This window comes from Emericellopsis cladophorae (genome assembly GCF_022114955.1).
Source record: "Emericellopsis cladophorae strain MUM 19.33 chromosome Unknown NODE_9_length_645218_cov_115_098568, whole genome shotgun sequence".
NCBI classification, from domain to species: domain Eukaryota; kingdom Fungi; phylum Ascomycota; class Sordariomycetes; order Hypocreales; family Bionectriaceae; genus Emericellopsis; species Emericellopsis cladophorae.
Genome location: NW_026250934.1, coordinates 113,695 through 129,411, shown reverse-complemented (window position 1 = coordinate 129,411; position 15,717 = coordinate 113,695). Strand labels below are relative to the sequence as shown.

The following is a 15,717-nucleotide window of genomic DNA, read 5'->3' as shown; positions in this document are numbered from 1 at the left end:
TTAGCCGGCATTGGTCACACAGAACTAAACAGGTTAATAAGCATGATATAATAGATCCATTATGCCTACGGCGAACAAAATATGGTCATCCCTGTCATATGCGCCTCAAGTATAGGTACGTATTAGGCCAGGGCAGGATTGTGATGAGACGCAGCCCCGTCAGGGGTATGGTATCCGGCACTCGAAGCATTCGATGTGTACTCCGTATTGTGTCAGGTGGCATACTAGGTGGTTCAGAAATTTCAATTCGACGCTTGCTACATAGTCGTGACAGATTTCCTTTAGAAATGCTCCTTCCAGAACCGGAAATGAACGTCCCTCGCTGTAGCGTCCTTACATGCTGTTTTGATGTCTCGAGCTGCGCATCTCGTTAGCAACATTGTCATCAGGTTATGCTTGTGGTACGCAGAAACTTACCGGCTGCAGACGGCCCGCAGAAGTATACACCCACCGTCGTCTTCATGCTCCCCTCTAGTCCGCCCATGTAGCTCCTGTCCCGGATGCCTTCACGCATGGCGGTAAACATGTTGTTGAAGTTGGGTCGTCCAAAGTTGGTGCGGCTCTTGAGCTCGGTCAGGGGATCCATCTCGCTGCCCACCGAGTTCAGCACAATGTTCTGGGTCGTGTCCATGTCGAGCTTCTGCGTGAGATAGGTGTGGATCTTGAGGAACTCCTCGCCCGACGACCCGGGGACGCGCGCGGCCTCGTTGGACTGCGCTTCGAGAGAGGACAGGAGGGTCTGGAACCACTCAAAGGAGCCAGTGTCCCTGCACACCCAGATGAACTCCACGCGGCGCAGACGCCTGGGAGGGTTGGGGGAATTGCGCAGGTGCCAGATGTTCTTGAGGATACTCGCCCAGGGCGTCACGCCAATACCCGTGCCGATCAGCACGGCGATCTCGTTCTCAAAGACGTCCTCGGCTGGGGCTCCGTAGGGGCCGTCGATCCTCAAAGCAGGCATCTCTTGTCCGTTCTGCAGGGCGACTTCGTACATACCCATGGGGTCCACGCCATCGTACAACTTGGCCTGAGCCGCGCCGGCACCCAGGGCGTCGCCCAGCTCGCGTGTAAAGTCGCCGACCTGTCGCACGTGCACTGACACGTACGGATCAAAGGGACACGAAGTGATGGTGAAGGGGTGCCACTGGTACTTGCTGATGCTGGGCACCTGGAGGAACAGCCATTGGCCGGCCTTGTACTTGAAGCTCGGCTTGTCGAATTGGATCTCGACAACGTCGTATGGGTGACGGACAACGCGGGTGATCTCGGTCGACCGCCTTGCTCGTACCTCGCGCCACAGGCGCTCGATGAGGTAGAAGCCACCGGTCCACAGCTCCCACCGCCAGCCGAGGTAGCCGATGCAATGGTCCCAATAGTCCTTTCCCGCAAAGGGGGAGTATCCTTCCGCCGTGTCCCTGACGAAGCATCCGACAGTGTGGGTGTAGAGTGCCAGGAAGAAAGGGATGAAGAGGTGGTGCGTATACCAGAAGGTCTCAAAGGACTGTTGGCGGATGCGTGCGTGCGCCGTGGTGTACATGAAGAACATGCACAGGAGCATGACGTGGCCGGTGATGCCTCCTGCCTGTGCGTAGTGAATCTGGAGCGCGGAAACGGGTCGAATCTGCCCGATCTCGACATTGTAAAAGTTGACATAGTGCGCGGCGACGTGCAGACAGGTGAAGAAGAGGATGGAGTAGGCCAACTGCCGGTGCATCCAGAGGTTCTCATCAAGGGGTAGGAAGCGTATCTTGGGGCGGACGAATTTCATAATCGTGCGGCAGACGGGCAGCAGGATCAACATGCAGTCGACGCTGAGCACCAGTCCCGCGCCACGAGAGATCCACACCGAGAAGGTGAGTGTGTTGAGACCGGCGAGACGGATATCGGAAGCCTGCTTGTACCAGCCATAGGCGAAGATACCCCAGTGAAAAGCCCAGAAGCAGAAGTGAAAGAGGAGCTTTGGTGCTTTGAACTGCTTGCGAAAGAGCTCGCCGTATGTGGATGGAGCGCCCATGTTGCTGGCTGTGGAGGCTGGGTAGTATTAAGGACAGGATGAGTATAATCGCCAAGAATGAGAAAAAGATTGAAGAGATATCCCGACCAGCAGCAGTTGAGCGAATGACAGTCGAGACCAGCGACTGACGAGAGACGAGAAAAGATTATTCCTCTCGACAAGGTGCAGCGAGACTGATAAAGTAAAAGCTGAGAGCGTCGACGGTCGCTGCGTGACGCTGCTGAAACCGTGTAGTCGTTCGTCCGGTTGGTACCGTCTCAGCGGTATCAGGTTGCGACGTCGGGTGTGAGAGGCGCACGCAAGGGTGGGCACTATGGACTGGGGGTAGGGGGAGCTTGACCCGGTCAACCCTTTTCAGATTCCAAAGAGTACAGATCGAACAAGGTCTGGAGAGTTGAGTGCAACATTGGGAAAGAAAATGGAGATGTTGCCATGATGGGCGAGGAGATGTAATAGTAGAAGATCCGGCGGCAAACGCTCAGCGGTTAATGGCGTTGTCTTTTGTGAGTTCACGATCCTTCTTGCGTTGGTTGGTTGGAACATCGCAGAGGCGCTAAGCCTAAAGAAGCGTCACGGCGCTTAAATATTGGCCAAGGGCCCACAGTGACCGCAACAAGTTGTGGAAGATAATTGTTAAAAGTCGACCACTGGGTACTATTAATATTATGGGATTCACCTCATTCCTAGCATCGAGCTCATGTCATTGCTTCATTGCTTTGATTGCTCACTGGCAGTTTTCAAAGCGTGGCCCTCTCAAGCATTTCGTCCCGTCCGCACCACAGTAGGAAAAATATCTTGGCATGGGTATCGGGCTTGATAGGGAAGGGACAATCCGACTTTTAAACTCGGTGGCAGGGTTACTGGACGACGTCAGTGAGTGTGGCGTTGTCTCAGCTCTCAACCGTGCCCCCGTCTCCAGTCTCCACTTGATCTGGCATACTCGCGACATGGCGGTTTGGGTCATGAGCTTAAACTAACTCACCAACTACACGCACGGCTACTGGAATGATAGTTCTATCTGCCCGGTTCCTACTTGTAATTTGTGCCTGTCGATGCCTTGGCAGCCATCGTCTTTTGCACTGGGTATAGTCATAGTACAATGATTATCAAAGGCCGAAAACGACACCTTGTCAGCTGCCACCACCGACACGCAACGGCAGGTTGCCACAAGGACACAAGAACTCTGCAACATTCTCCTGGTGAGCCGAGTTTGATCGGCGTGTCGGCGGCAGTGAGATCTACAATGCTCACAGTCTTGCCTGCTCCAGAAGTTTCGAGGGTCCAGTCTGGGACAGATTCACAATGATGTCGCCTAAAAAGCTGGAGATCAGAGACTTGCTGGGATGGGAGCCTGGGATTCACCGAATCACCAGCACTGGTGTTGCATGCTCCCGCCCGTCACGTTCCAACGTACGTATGTCCAATGAATCTACGTACGTACTATACAAGAATGCAGTTTACCAGGCCTGTGATTCTTTCGCTTGCACCCGGTTGGTTCTGCACGATAATCCGCAAGACCAAAGGCCATCAAGAAGCTGTTCATAAGGTCGTTAGGCAATCTTCCCTTGCTCAAGGTGAGGAGCGCAAAGCGGACAGCGCGCTCTTGGGCAAAACAGGCTGGTCTTCTCGGTTCTGGTGCCGCAGATGACTCGCTCGACGACCATAGAGAGCCCCCATTAATGTAGCACTTTCAAAATAGCTGATGGAAAGCGATCTTTGATTAAATGCTGTTGAGGAACTGGAGGCTCACACGGAGTCACTGACATGGTGGCAGCTGGCAGCTGGCGGGGTGGCCACACTAATAAAATAATAACCCATGCTGAGTCCCGCAACGCACTAGTCTAACCTGCGATTACGCGTAATGATCAACTCAACTAACGAGTGCTGGAGCCGCAAATAGTAGATCTAATCCAGTGCCCGCTGTCACACATCAAAAACCAACAATCAGACCAAACAACGGAGGCTCGTGTCCGGTTGATCCAACCATAACGCTAGTCTGCGGCCTGGTCCAGCGCGGCATCACGATGCAAAGCGGGCAGCTTCTACACTATTGATGACAGACGGGGAAGACCGTGAAGGGGGTCGGTCGCGTACACGCTTGGGTGGTAGACCTCGGAGAGATCGGCTCGAACAAGAGCAAAAACAAACTTGGTTTCGCAGCTTTCGCAGGCATTGGATGGATAGGTCGTCCAAGCAGGGATTGGAACCGAGCACGATGAGCTCCTGCCCCACGTTAACGACGTACGAATGGCATGACCACAATTTTATGACGTAGCCTCTCTTTGCCTTGGCCCACGCGTTTCAGTCACAATTACGAAGGGCAGGGTGAAAAGTGAAGAGACTTTGATTTCTCTTCTTAGCCTCTCAAGGCTCTCATCCTCCCTTTCTCATCTCAGATAAAAGAACGTCGTATCTAATATGGCTGGCCATGAGGACATTGACGACGTTCGGCGCCACCACGCGCCCTATGGTGCCAGACACCCCATCCCCACCATCTCCAAGTACCGCGAGGAGAAGGCAGCTCGCCAGGATGCGGCGATGAAAGCAGATGATGACGCCCAAGGCGTGACCGATACGACAGCTGCGCTCGGATCAGGGCAGCTAAGCAACAAGGACAACGAGCCACCAGAAACCCAGCAGCATCACGATGATGATGATGAGCAGCAGCAGCAGGACGATACACCCCAAGACACATCCGAGATTGACCCCGGCGCCGCAGACCCGAGGCAGCGCATGAAGGAGATCAAATCCAGCAAAAAGGGCAAGGATGGAAACAAGAAAGAGAGAGCAGAGCGTGAGGTCACGGATCCGGTGACCCATTTGCCCATCACCATCCACGACTTCACAGACTCGGCGCTCGAGAACGTGGACATGGACAAGTCATATCCGCAGTCCGATGGTATCCAGCAAACGACATCTGGGCTCAGTGAGGAGGCCAAGGGTGAGAAGCTCTCCAAAGACAAGACCCGACTACAGCAGGACCATGGAGAGCTCGTGCATCGTTTCCCACCGCCCGATTTTGATGCCCTGCGGCAGGAGATGAGCACCATTGCCAACAAGGGTATCACTTTCGGGCTGATTGGCCTGGCCGTCATCACGTTCGGCGGTGTCGTGTTCAGCAAGTTCATTCACCAGAATGATGGTTCCCTGTCGAGTGCGGGCAAGGTCACCTGGTTCTCACTGATGACGATTGGCATTGGGGGCGCGGCGGTTCTCACGCTCGCCGTTCGGGACTGGATCTCTAGACGCATCAGTAACGTCTTCGAGGACGAAGTCTGGGAGGCCCAGCGCGAGCTCGTCAACTCGGACGCCCGCAAGCATGAGACGGAAACGACTGTCTGGCTCAACTCTCTCCTGGGATCGGTCTGGCCCATGATCAATCCTGATCTGTTTGCCTCGCTGGGCGACACTCTCGAGGATGTCATGCAGGCATCGCTGCCCAAGTTCGTACGCATGGTGAGCGTCGACGACATCGGGCAAGGTAGCGAGGCGGTCCGCATCCTTGGTGTCCGCTGGCTGCCCCGTGGTGCCGCTACCGACTCCGTCACTCAAGACGGCGGGTTGACATCTGAGCAGCAGACAGACGAGGGCAAGGATGGCGAGAAGGACGACAACACGGACGGCGAGGGCCATGAGATCCAGGAGGGCATGGAGGCTGAGGATGGTGAGTTCATCAACCTTGAGGTGGCCTTTGCGTATCGATCCCGCTCCAGCTCCGACTCGATGAGATCCCGCTCCAAGGACATTCATCTCTGCCTCGCTTTCTACATATCCGACACCCTCAAGCTCCCCGTCTGGGTGGACCTCCGCGGCATCATCGGCACCATCCGCCTGAGGCTACAGCTGACCCCTGACCCGCCATTCTTTGAACTGTGCACCCTCACATTTCTCGGCCAGCCCAAGGTCGATCTCAGCTGCACCCCACTGACGAAGCATGGCCTGAACATCATGGACGTCCCCTTTATCAGCAATTTCGTGCAGGCCTCGATCGACGCAGCAATGTCGCAGTACGTTGCGCCCAAGAGCTTGGTCCTCAACCTGAAGGACATGCTGGCAGGGGAGGACTACAAGAAGGACACGACTGCCAAGGGCATCTTGATGATCCGGGTTGTCCGAGGCTACGACTTCAAAATGGCCGACACTGGTATTCCCCTGATCAAGGATGGGTCGTCCGATCCGTACGTCTCCGTCGGCTGGGCCAAGTTTGGCAAGGTCCTCTGGAGCACACGCATCCTCATCTCCGAGATGGAGCCTCACTGGGATGAGCACTGCTTTGTGCTCGTGACGGACGAGGAGCTCAATGTCGACGAGCGTATCCGCATCCAGCTCTGGGACTCTGACCGCGTGAGCGCGGACGACGACCTGGGCCGCATCGAAGTGGACGTCAAGGGGATTATGAAGAACGAGGAGTCCAACGGCCGTATGCAGAAACGCACGGATGGATTCAGGGCGCTCAAGCCCGGCGATGGCATGCCCGGCAAGCTGGAGTGGGAGGTCGGGTACTTCTCCAAAACGAGGCTGCAAAAATGCCAGTACGAGCAACAGAGCTACGATCCCGAGATCCGCAGCCTCGACGACCTGAAGAGCAAGGTCGACGCCAGCTGTGAGAAGAAGCTGCGGGAGGCGATGATCAAGGACGGCAAGGGCGACAAGGACGAGGACAAGAGCGAGCTGGACCAGCTGAAGGAGCAAGAGTTCAAAGCCATGGAAGATGCCATGATTATCTCTGCGCCCCCGCCCGAGGGCTACCCCAGCGGCGTCTTCAGCCTGCAGATCCACAACATCATGGGCCTCGAGCTGGGCCGGCTCAGCAAGGACAAGTCGGACAAGGCCAGCGACGGTACAGACGATGAGGAGACGGGCGAGAGCCTGCCGAGCGCGTACTGCACCATCATCATCAACCACCGCAAAGTGTACAGGACACGCACCAAGCCGCAGAACTCCAAGCCGTTTTTCAACGCGGGCACGGAGCGTTTCGTCGGCGACTGGCGCGAGTGCGAGGCGTACGTGTCGGTGCGCGACTCGCGCGTGGACGAGGATGACGCCCTGCTGGGCATTGTGCACCTCCCACTGTACGAGATCTTCCGGGAGAAGTCACAGCTGATGGGTACGTGGCCCCTCGCCGGCGGCATCGGGCACGGCAAGATCCGCCTGTCCATGGTCTGGCGCAGCGTGCAGCTCCCGGCACCGCCCAACCTCCTGGGGTGGGACTGCGGCACAATCGAGGTGCAGCACATTGCGCGCTCCACCGGCCTCGACGAGACGCTGCAGCATGCACGCCTCAAGTTCAAGACGACCCTCGACAAGGGCAAGATGTACGCCAACAGGGAGGAGCAGAATTGGCACACAAAGAGGGACAAGAGCCTCCGACTGGCCGTGCACAGGCGATACGCGAGCTGCATGTCCATCTCGCTCAAGACAAAGGGGACGTTCAAGGATGACACGGTGGCGTTTTGCGTGCTGTGGCTCAAGGACCTGCCGGACGAGGAGCAGCAGGAGCTGGAGCTACCAGTCTGGAAGGGCGATTTCAAGCGCGCCACGTCGAACTGCGTCGAAGAGCCCGGCGAGCGCCTGGGCACGGTGACGCTGACCGTGACGTTCTGGGCCGGCCTCGGCGGCGCGCACTCAGGCTGGGCGAACAAGGACCCCAACCTGCGGGACGTAGTGGAAGTCATCAACGTGGCGCAGGACAACCACGACTTTGACAAGATGGAGCGCAAGGCGGGCATTGTGGACGAGGAGGTCTCGTCCGACAGCGACTCGTCTGATGAGGATGAGGATGGCGACGTGCCCGACGGCAGTGCTGGGCAGAAGCAGGGTCCCATCGACCAGGCCAAGGCCTATAAAAGGCGAGAGCAAGGGCTACATCGCCAGCACAGAGGCCTCATGCAGTGGAAGGTGAGTTTTTTTTTTGTCTGCGACAGTGATCGGAGGAGTGAGCGAGCCATGGGCTAACCGAAGAAAACAGATTCCGCGAACAGCCAAATGGATGAAGCACAAGGCGGAGAGTGTGGGCGACAAGGTGGAGGGCGTCTTTGACCGCAAGACGGGCCAGACGGGGATTGAGACAGAGGTTTGACGAGACAAGGCATGGAATGGGGCATGTGATGTATTACGCCAGACTGTATTCTGGGCGATGGTGGCATGGCAAGGCATGGCGATAGGCGTTTGACTGAGCTGTATTGAAAACTTTGGACCAGTTGGAGGGTCTCTTTGAGAAGTCTGTTGATCACCTGGCGTAGTGCGATATTGCGCTCATGGGTTGGGAAATTGATCAAGTCAGTGTCGGTTATCAGATGGGCTGGTCGTCGGCGAGAAGGGGGCTAAGACCACGATGGCACAGATCAGGGCGACCGGCAATGACTGGGTATTGATTATGACAGACAGATCTTGAACGATGGAGTTGCTGTTGATAGCAGACACGCATTCGTGTTTGTAGGTGAGTTCGGTCGGTGATCACTGACTCGGACTTCCAGCTGCAGTGCTGCTGCAGATAGAACAGAACCCCGGGGCCCGAGATGAGTCCAGGGGATGAGGCCCTGCGACACCCCACGTTTCCCCCCTAGATCCAGCCGCCTAGGCGCCGGCTAGGCCCCCATTGGCGATTACTTGACCTGGACCCCCATCTTTCCAGCTGGAGGCAAAAAAAAAGAAGAAAAAGATTGATGCGGCGACACGGAGAGACCGTCTGCCATCCCACGACCTTTGTCAGTCCTGACTTTTCGTTCTCTCCCTTCTCATCGTGGCTTGCCCAACCATTGTGAATAGATTGTCGATTCATTTCAATCCGTCGTCAGACCTTCATTCCACTGCCATTGACGCGATTTTTGACCCCTTTGCGCCAGCTCCTGAAATTGGAACTCGGGGGATAGAGTAGAGACGCTCGCTCGCTCACGCTTCACCGAACATTAAAGTTCAGTCCGTCGCATCAACACCTACCTGACCGTACCTTTACCCTTTCGAATTGTACATCCAACAGCCACCATGTCTGGTTTCATTCGCTGGTATGTCAATATCTTCTTCAAAGGCTACGGCCCCCAAGACAATGACGGTCTAACCATTTGCCCAGGTACAATGGCCGCCTCGCCGCGCGCCCCCTTCTCACCCAGGCCGTGACCACATCGGTACTCTTCGCCACGGGCGACATTACGGCCCAGCAGCTCGTCGAGGGTCGCGGCCTCCAGAAGCACGACCTGACGCGCACGGGCCGCATGGCCCTCTACGGCGGCTGCGTCTTTGGTCCCGCGGCCACGACCTGGTTCGCCTTCCTCGCGCGCAACGTGAACCCCCGGAACCCGCGCCTGACGACGCTCTCGCGCGTGGCCTGCGACCAGCTCCTCTTTGCGCCCGTCGCCATCGGCGCCTTTCTGAGCAGCATGTCCGTCATGGAGGGCGGCAGCCCCAGCCGCAAGCTGCAGACGACGTGGTGGCCCGCGCTCACGGCCAACTGGTGCGTCTGGCCGTTTGTGCAGTTTGTCAACTTTACCTTTCTGCCGCTGCAGCACCGTCTGCTCTTTGCAAATGTCATCTCCATTGGGTGGAACAGCTACCTGAGCTGGGTGAACAACAAATAAGGCCGTGGCCATTCTGTTTTCATTCTCTCTCTCTCTCTCTCTCTCCCCCTTCTTTGCCTTCTTTTCTGTGTATGGTCTGCTTTGCCTGGGAACAACACAATGGGAGCTATAGACCATGGTTTGGCGTCTTTCGCACTTTCTGCATACTAGTCTAGAGGATTCTTTTTTATTTTTATTTTCACGGATAGAGTCATAGAGGCATTGGGCGAAGATGCATAGTCTGCTGTTGCGCTGAGAATCACAATTCAAATCACACATTGTAATGAAAGGACATCAACTTGCGACTCGGGTCAAGCGGTGGTACTGTCCGGGTCTGCGTTTCTTCGAGTCTTGTCAGCCTCATTGGAGACGGACGTACTCCAAGTCTCCAACTCGGCCACACATTGGGTGGTCTTTTAGGACAGTACTTTTAGCACTCAGCAGGTCAAGGACTCGAGACCATATCTGTGGATCGCAGGATAGCAAGAAAGTGCGTCATAGCACTTGAGCAGCTTTAGACGCCGTCTCGCAGCTTGGCTCAATGCGCTACCCCTCATGACCAACTAACTGCCCCATTCGTTGTCTTGGACGCTCGTGAATGGGAGCGGTCAACGCTGGGGGTCAGGTGAGGCACTAAGCCCTTGACACGTCCTAGGTAAGGCAGGGCTGTCCTGGGGACAGAGGCAAAATCACTAAGCTGCTGCGCTATTGATATATGAGGACGTGTACCGTCGCCTTGTGTGCAAAGGACTGTTGATCCCTCCAGAGCCATTTGATACACTTGGTAGCAGAGACGCGGCGTCCTTCGAAACCCAATACCTTAGCCTGTCTGCCTGCCTCAGGCCGCCGACGAATAGCAGGCCACCACGAACCGACGAGGCTCCACCCTGCAAACCCGGATTTTGACGAGCCTCCGTGATCACACACTGCGCATCCTGATCCCACTTGACCATCCAAACCACCATCCACCCTCCCTCCCACCTCTCGGGACGACTCTACAGACGCTCTCACCTCTCTGGAGACGTCCGCACGGATCATGTTGCCCTCATCGGTGCGCCGCGTCGTGGCCACCACGGCACCCCAAGCCGGTGGCCTCGCCTCCTCTCTGGCGTGCACCGCGCCCAAGGCAGCCGCCGCCTCGGCCGCGACGACAGCGACGCCCTTCTTCCGCGGGCACCAGCGACGCTGCTCCTCATCGAAACCTTCGAGCTCGAACAACGGGTCGAGCCCTGTGCCCCCCGCGACGGCCGACGAGGCGGTCCAGGCGCGAGGACACGGCAAGGCCGCCGGCGAGAAGAGGAAACGCAAGTCGGCGCAGCGTGCCATGAAGCACCTGCCGAGCGTGCCCAGCACGCACCACATGGCAGGCGAAGGTGAGTGCAGAACGCGAGCAAAGGAACGCGACAGCATCGATTGAAAACCATGTACTGACAAGCAACTCCGCGATAGCCCTTGGCCTGTCCAGCTTCTTCTCCCTCCACCGACCCATCTCCATCACGCAGACCATGCCCCGATCCATCACCGACGAGCAGTTTGCGGCCATCTTCGCGTCGAGGTCCAAGGCGTCCAAGATGAACGATGCCATGGCCACCCTCTCGAGCACCATCGACCAGCTCGAGGGCCCCATGGGCTCCATGTCCATCGGCCAGGACCCCCAGCCACAGGACCACATGCAGAGCATGCAGGTCCGCAACGCCGACGGTTCCGAGTCCAGCATCTACGTGCAAGTCGACCACATGTCGGGCGACTTCCTCCCCTTCCGCCCGCCGCCTCTGCCCCAACCGCAGCCCAACCTCGAGGCCGACACGGCCGCCGCCGCCGCCGAGGCGGAGGCCGCTGCCGACGCCGACGCCGCCCACCACCGCTCCTACAAGGCCATGTTCACCATTGAGGAGAACACCGAGGCCAACGGCGAGGTCCGCATCGTGGCGCACAGCCCGCAGATCCTCAACGGCAACGAGCCCCCGCAGCAGCAGCCGCGCAGCTTCGTCCAGCGCCTCGCCCAGCGCCAGCTCAAGTTTGAGGACGCCCAGAGCACCAGTGGCCGCGACATGTACGGCCTCAGCGTGCTGCGCCGTCGTCGGCTGAGGATGAAGAAGAAGAAGTACAAGAAGCTCATGAAGCGGACGCGCAACGAGCGTCGCAAGCTGGACAGGAACTAGACTAGAACGCAGAAGGGGGGTTGGCTTGCACGTATATATCCTTGGGGTGCTGCAGAGGGTGGTGTGTTTGTTTGTTTGGCATGGCAACTAGTTAGTCCCCCTCTGCACTGTTCCGAGTTTTTCTTACCCCACAGTCAGTCATCATAGAAGTCTGGTGCAGCTAGCAATCATCGTTGTGGCATGTCGACAGACCTGAACTGCGAGACGTGTACTTGTATTTGTAGCAGATGTACGTGTAGGATAGGGGTAGTTAATGATAACGGCGGTCAAGGAGTGGTCGCTTCCTGTTTTCTCCCACTGGTGCTTATGTAGTCTACTGCGGTACGGTCTGATGCGGTACGGAGTGCATCAGCGTTGATAGTCTAGTATGTATGTCCTTGGAGCCTCTCGGTGAATTCGGTGAGCTCGGTGTAAGATTCGGTGGATCCCCCACGTCCGGCGGCAGAATCCGGGCGGTCAGCTAAATTTTTGGGAAAGCAATCGCAGGCTCCAAGCAGCGACCCGAGCAACGTCCAGCAACTGCGCCGATCTGTTCACGCTGCCATCATCTGCCCAGCATGGAGGAGCCTCGCCAGCCGGTCCGCAAGCAAGTGTACGTCCCCTTTTTCTCACCCGACGCCCGATCTCGCTCGCTCGCTCGCTCGCTAACCACGACAACAGGGACGCCCGCATCGGGGCGCTCATGAAGAACGGCTACCAGGAGAAAAAGAGGAGCTTCTTTGTCATTGTCGGCGACAACACCAAGGACGCGCTCGTCAATCTGTACTGGATCATGCACGGCATCGGCATCAGGAAGAACAAGAACATCCTCTGGGCCTACAAGAAGGAGCTGCTCGGCTTCACGAGCCACCGCAAGAAGCGCGAGGCCAAGATCAAGAAGGAGGTCAAGCGCGGCCTGCGCGACGCCAACGAGTCCGACCCGTTTGAGCTCTTTGTCACCCTCAACAATGTCCGCTACTGCTACTACAAGGAGACGGACAAGATCCTCGGCCAGACCTTTGGCATGTGCGTCCTGCAGGACTTTGAGGCCATGACCCCCAACATTCTCGCCCGCACCATCGAGACCGTCGAGGGCGGCGGCATGGTCGTCCTGCTCCTCAAGGGCATGAACAGTCTCAAGCAGCTGTACAACCTCTCCATGGACGTGCACTCGCGCTACCGGACAGAGGCCCACGACGACGTCGTGGCGCGCTTCAACGAGCGCTTCATGCTGTCGCTGGGGAGCTGCGACTCGTGCCTCGTCATCGACGACGAGCTCAACGTTCTGCCCATCTCCGGGGGCAAGGACGTGACAGCGCTGCCGCCCCCCGATCTCGACCAGCCCAAGTCCGAGTCGCAGGTGGCGCTAGACGTGATCAAGGATGAGCACCAGGACCGACCCCCCACGGGCGCCCTCATCCCCCTGGCCAAGACTGTGGACCAGGCCAAGGCCCTGCTGACCTTCACCGAGGCCATCTCCGAGAAGACGCTGCGCAGCACGGTGGCCTTGACAGCGGCTCGTGGTCGTGGCAAGTCGGCCGCTATGGGCGTTGCGATTGCCGCCGCCGTCGCGTACGGATACAGCAACATCTTCATCACGTCGCCCTCGCCTGAGAACCTGAAGACTCTCTTTGAGTTTGTCTTCAAAGGCTTCGACGCGCTGGACTATGTCGACCACCAGGATTACTCCATCATCCAGAGCACCAACCCGGACTTCAACAAGGCGATTGTCCGCGTCAACATTCACAGGCAGCATCGCCAGACGATCCAGTACATCCGGCCCCAGGACGCGCATGTGCTCGGGCAGGCAGAGTTGCTGGTCATTGACGAGGCGGCTGCCATCCCCTTGCCCCTGGTGAAGAAACTCATGGGTCCCTATCTGGTCTTCATGGCATCCACCATCAACGGGTACGAGGGTACCGGCCGATCCCTGTCATTGAAGCTGATCAAGCAGCTTCGCGACCAGTCGTACACCCCCGTGACCAACGGGGGCACCCAGGTCGCGGATCGCTCCACGGGGCAGGCTTCTAAGACGGGCGATCTGTCTTCCGGGCGCAAGCTGCGCGAGATCACCCTGGACGAGCCCATCCGTTACACCAAGGGCGACTCTGTCGAAAAGTGGCTGAACAAGCTTCTTTGCCTCGATGCGACGCTGCCCAAAGCCAAGTCGAGGAACGGCGGCTGCCCTGACCCCAACAAGTGCGAGCTCCTCAACGTCAACCGCGACACGCTCTTCTCTTTCCACCCTGTGCCCGAGAAGTTCCTCCAGCAAATGGTGGCCCTTTACGTGGCGAGCCACTACAAGAACACGCCCGACGATCTGCAGTTGATGAGCGACGCGCCGGCACACGAGCTGTTTGTCCTGGTGCCGCCGCTGTCGGAGAACACGGGCTCTCTTCCCGAGCCGCTCTGTGTGATTCAGGTGTCCCTAGAGGGCAGGATTAGCCGGCAGAGCGTGCTGAACCAGCTGAGCCGCGGCAACAGGCCGTCTGGTGATCTCATCCCCTGGACCATCTCGCAGCAGTTCCAGGATCCAGAGTTTGCCTCGCTGTCAGGCGCCCGCGTGGTCCGGATAGCGGCCAACCCAGAGTACATGTCCATGGGCTACGGCACCAAGGCGCTGGAGCTGCTGACCAACTACTACGAGGGCCGGTTCGCCAGTCTGTCGGAGAGCGACGAGGACCAAATCGTCGACACCATCACCCGACAGACAGACGCCGAGCTCGCGGGATCAAATCTGCGGACGGAGACCATCAGTATCCGGGGCACGAGCGAGATGCCTCCGCTGTTCGCCAAGATGCACCAGAGGAAACCCGCCGCGCTCGACTACCTCGGCGTCAGCTACGGCATGACGCCGCCCCTCCACAAGTTCTGGAAGCGCGCGGCCTTCTCGCCCGTGTACATCCGGCAGACTGCCAACGACCTGACGGGCGAGCACACATGCATCATGCTCCGCCCACTGGAGACCTCGGCCGACCGCACGTGGGCGGGCGCCTTTGCGCGCGACTTCCAGAAGCGCTTCCTGTCCCTGCTGTCCTACAAGTTCAAGGAGTTCCCCGCCATCACGGCGCTCAGCATCGACGAGTCGGCCAACAAGGGGGCGCAGCACGACGAGGTGGAGGTTGCGCCCCTGACCAAGGCGGAACTGGACATGCAGCTGTCGCCCTTTGACCTCAAGCGCATCCACTCGTACGCGCAGAGCCACATTGATTACCACGCCATCCTCGACCTCATGCCGGCCATTGCGACGTGGTACTTTACCGGCCGCATCAAGGCGTCCGTCAAGCTCACGCCCGTGCAGCAGAGCATCCTGCTCGCCATTGGCCTCCAGCGCAAGGACATTGACGGCGTGTCGGCCGATCTCCCCACGGTCGAGACGTCGCAGCTGCTGTCCATGTTCACCAAAATTATGAAAAAGGTCGACGTGCACTTTACAACGCTGGTCACGCAGGCCGCCGACGAGTCCCTGCCCCGCGCGCAGAACCTCGGCGTCAGCCGCGCGGACGCCAGCGGCGCGCACGACGACGAGATTGTGGACGAAAAGTACGCGCCTCTCGACGTGACGCTGGACGAAGAGCTCGAGGAGGGCGGCGACGAGGCGCTGCGGGCGCTCAGGCAGAAGCAACGGCAGCTCATCGACTCGCTGCCTCTAGACCAGTGCGTTTCTCATGCTATTTCTTTTGAGGTGTCCCCGCTGACCAGACACAGGTACGAGATCGAGGGCGACGCGCCAGCGTGGCAGGAGGCCGAGTCCAAGGTGCGCGCGGCGGCCAAGGAAGGCCGTGCCGCCGGCGAGGTCAGCGTCAAGACGGGCAAGACGAAGCGCAAGGCGGGCCAGCAGACGGCGGCCGAGGTGTACGACGAGGTGTTTGGGGAGAAGAAGAAGAAGCACAAAAAGTCGAAAAAGGGGCAGTAGCTAGCTGACGAATAGAGTAGCCAGTCGGATTCGTTGGCATGGATCAGGGGCGGCGTTTCGGTTTGGAATTTGGGAGATCCAATGTTTTACTTG

General features: G+C 58.1%; 5 protein-coding genes across 5 annotated transcripts; 4 read left to right on the top strand and 1 right to left on the bottom strand.

Moving 5' to 3' along the window:
• Window positions 1-281: 281 nt before the first annotated feature.
• J7T54_000604 (ferric reductase like transmembrane component) lies at window positions 282-2,014 on the bottom strand (the record flags this gene model as incomplete). The annotated part of the gene is made up of 2 exons (XM_051504442.1): window positions 282-358; window positions 418-2,014. 2 exons carry the CDS (start codon window positions 2,012-2,014, stop codon window positions 282-284), a joined length of 1,674 nt encoding a protein of 557 aa, XP_051363958.1.
• Window positions 2,015-4,432: 2,418 nt separating this feature from the next.
• On the top strand, window positions 4,433-8,093 carry J7T54_000603 (uncharacterized protein; the record flags this gene model as incomplete). The annotated part of the gene is made up of 2 exons (XM_051504440.1): window positions 4,433-7,912; window positions 7,983-8,093. The coding sequence occupies 2 exons, from the start codon at window positions 4,433-4,435 to the stop codon at window positions 8,091-8,093; spliced, it is 3,591 nt and encodes a 1,196-aa protein (XP_051363957.1).
• Window positions 8,094-8,998: 905 nt separating this feature from the next.
• On the top strand, window positions 8,999-9,588 carry J7T54_000602 (uncharacterized protein; the record flags this gene model as incomplete). Its single annotated transcript, XM_051504439.1, has 2 exons — window positions 8,999-9,018; window positions 9,084-9,588. 2 exons carry the CDS (start codon window positions 8,999-9,001, stop codon window positions 9,586-9,588), a joined length of 525 nt encoding a protein of 174 aa, XP_051363956.1.
• Window positions 9,589-10,603: 1,015 nt separating this feature from the next.
• Window positions 10,604-11,729, top strand: J7T54_000601 (uncharacterized protein; the record flags this gene model as incomplete). Its single annotated transcript, XM_051504438.1, has 2 exons — window positions 10,604-10,940; window positions 11,017-11,729. The coding sequence occupies 2 exons, from the start codon at window positions 10,604-10,606 to the stop codon at window positions 11,727-11,729; spliced, it is 1,050 nt and encodes a 349-aa protein (XP_051363955.1).
• A 557-nt stretch (window positions 11,730-12,286) lies between these two features.
• J7T54_000600 (uncharacterized protein) lies at window positions 12,287-15,624 on the top strand (the record flags this gene model as incomplete). The annotated part of the gene is made up of 3 exons (XM_051504437.1): window positions 12,287-12,321; window positions 12,390-15,365; window positions 15,417-15,624. The coding sequence occupies 3 exons, from the start codon at window positions 12,287-12,289 to the stop codon at window positions 15,622-15,624; spliced, it is 3,219 nt and encodes a 1,072-aa protein (XP_051363954.1).
• Window positions 15,625-15,717: the final 93 nt, after the last annotated feature.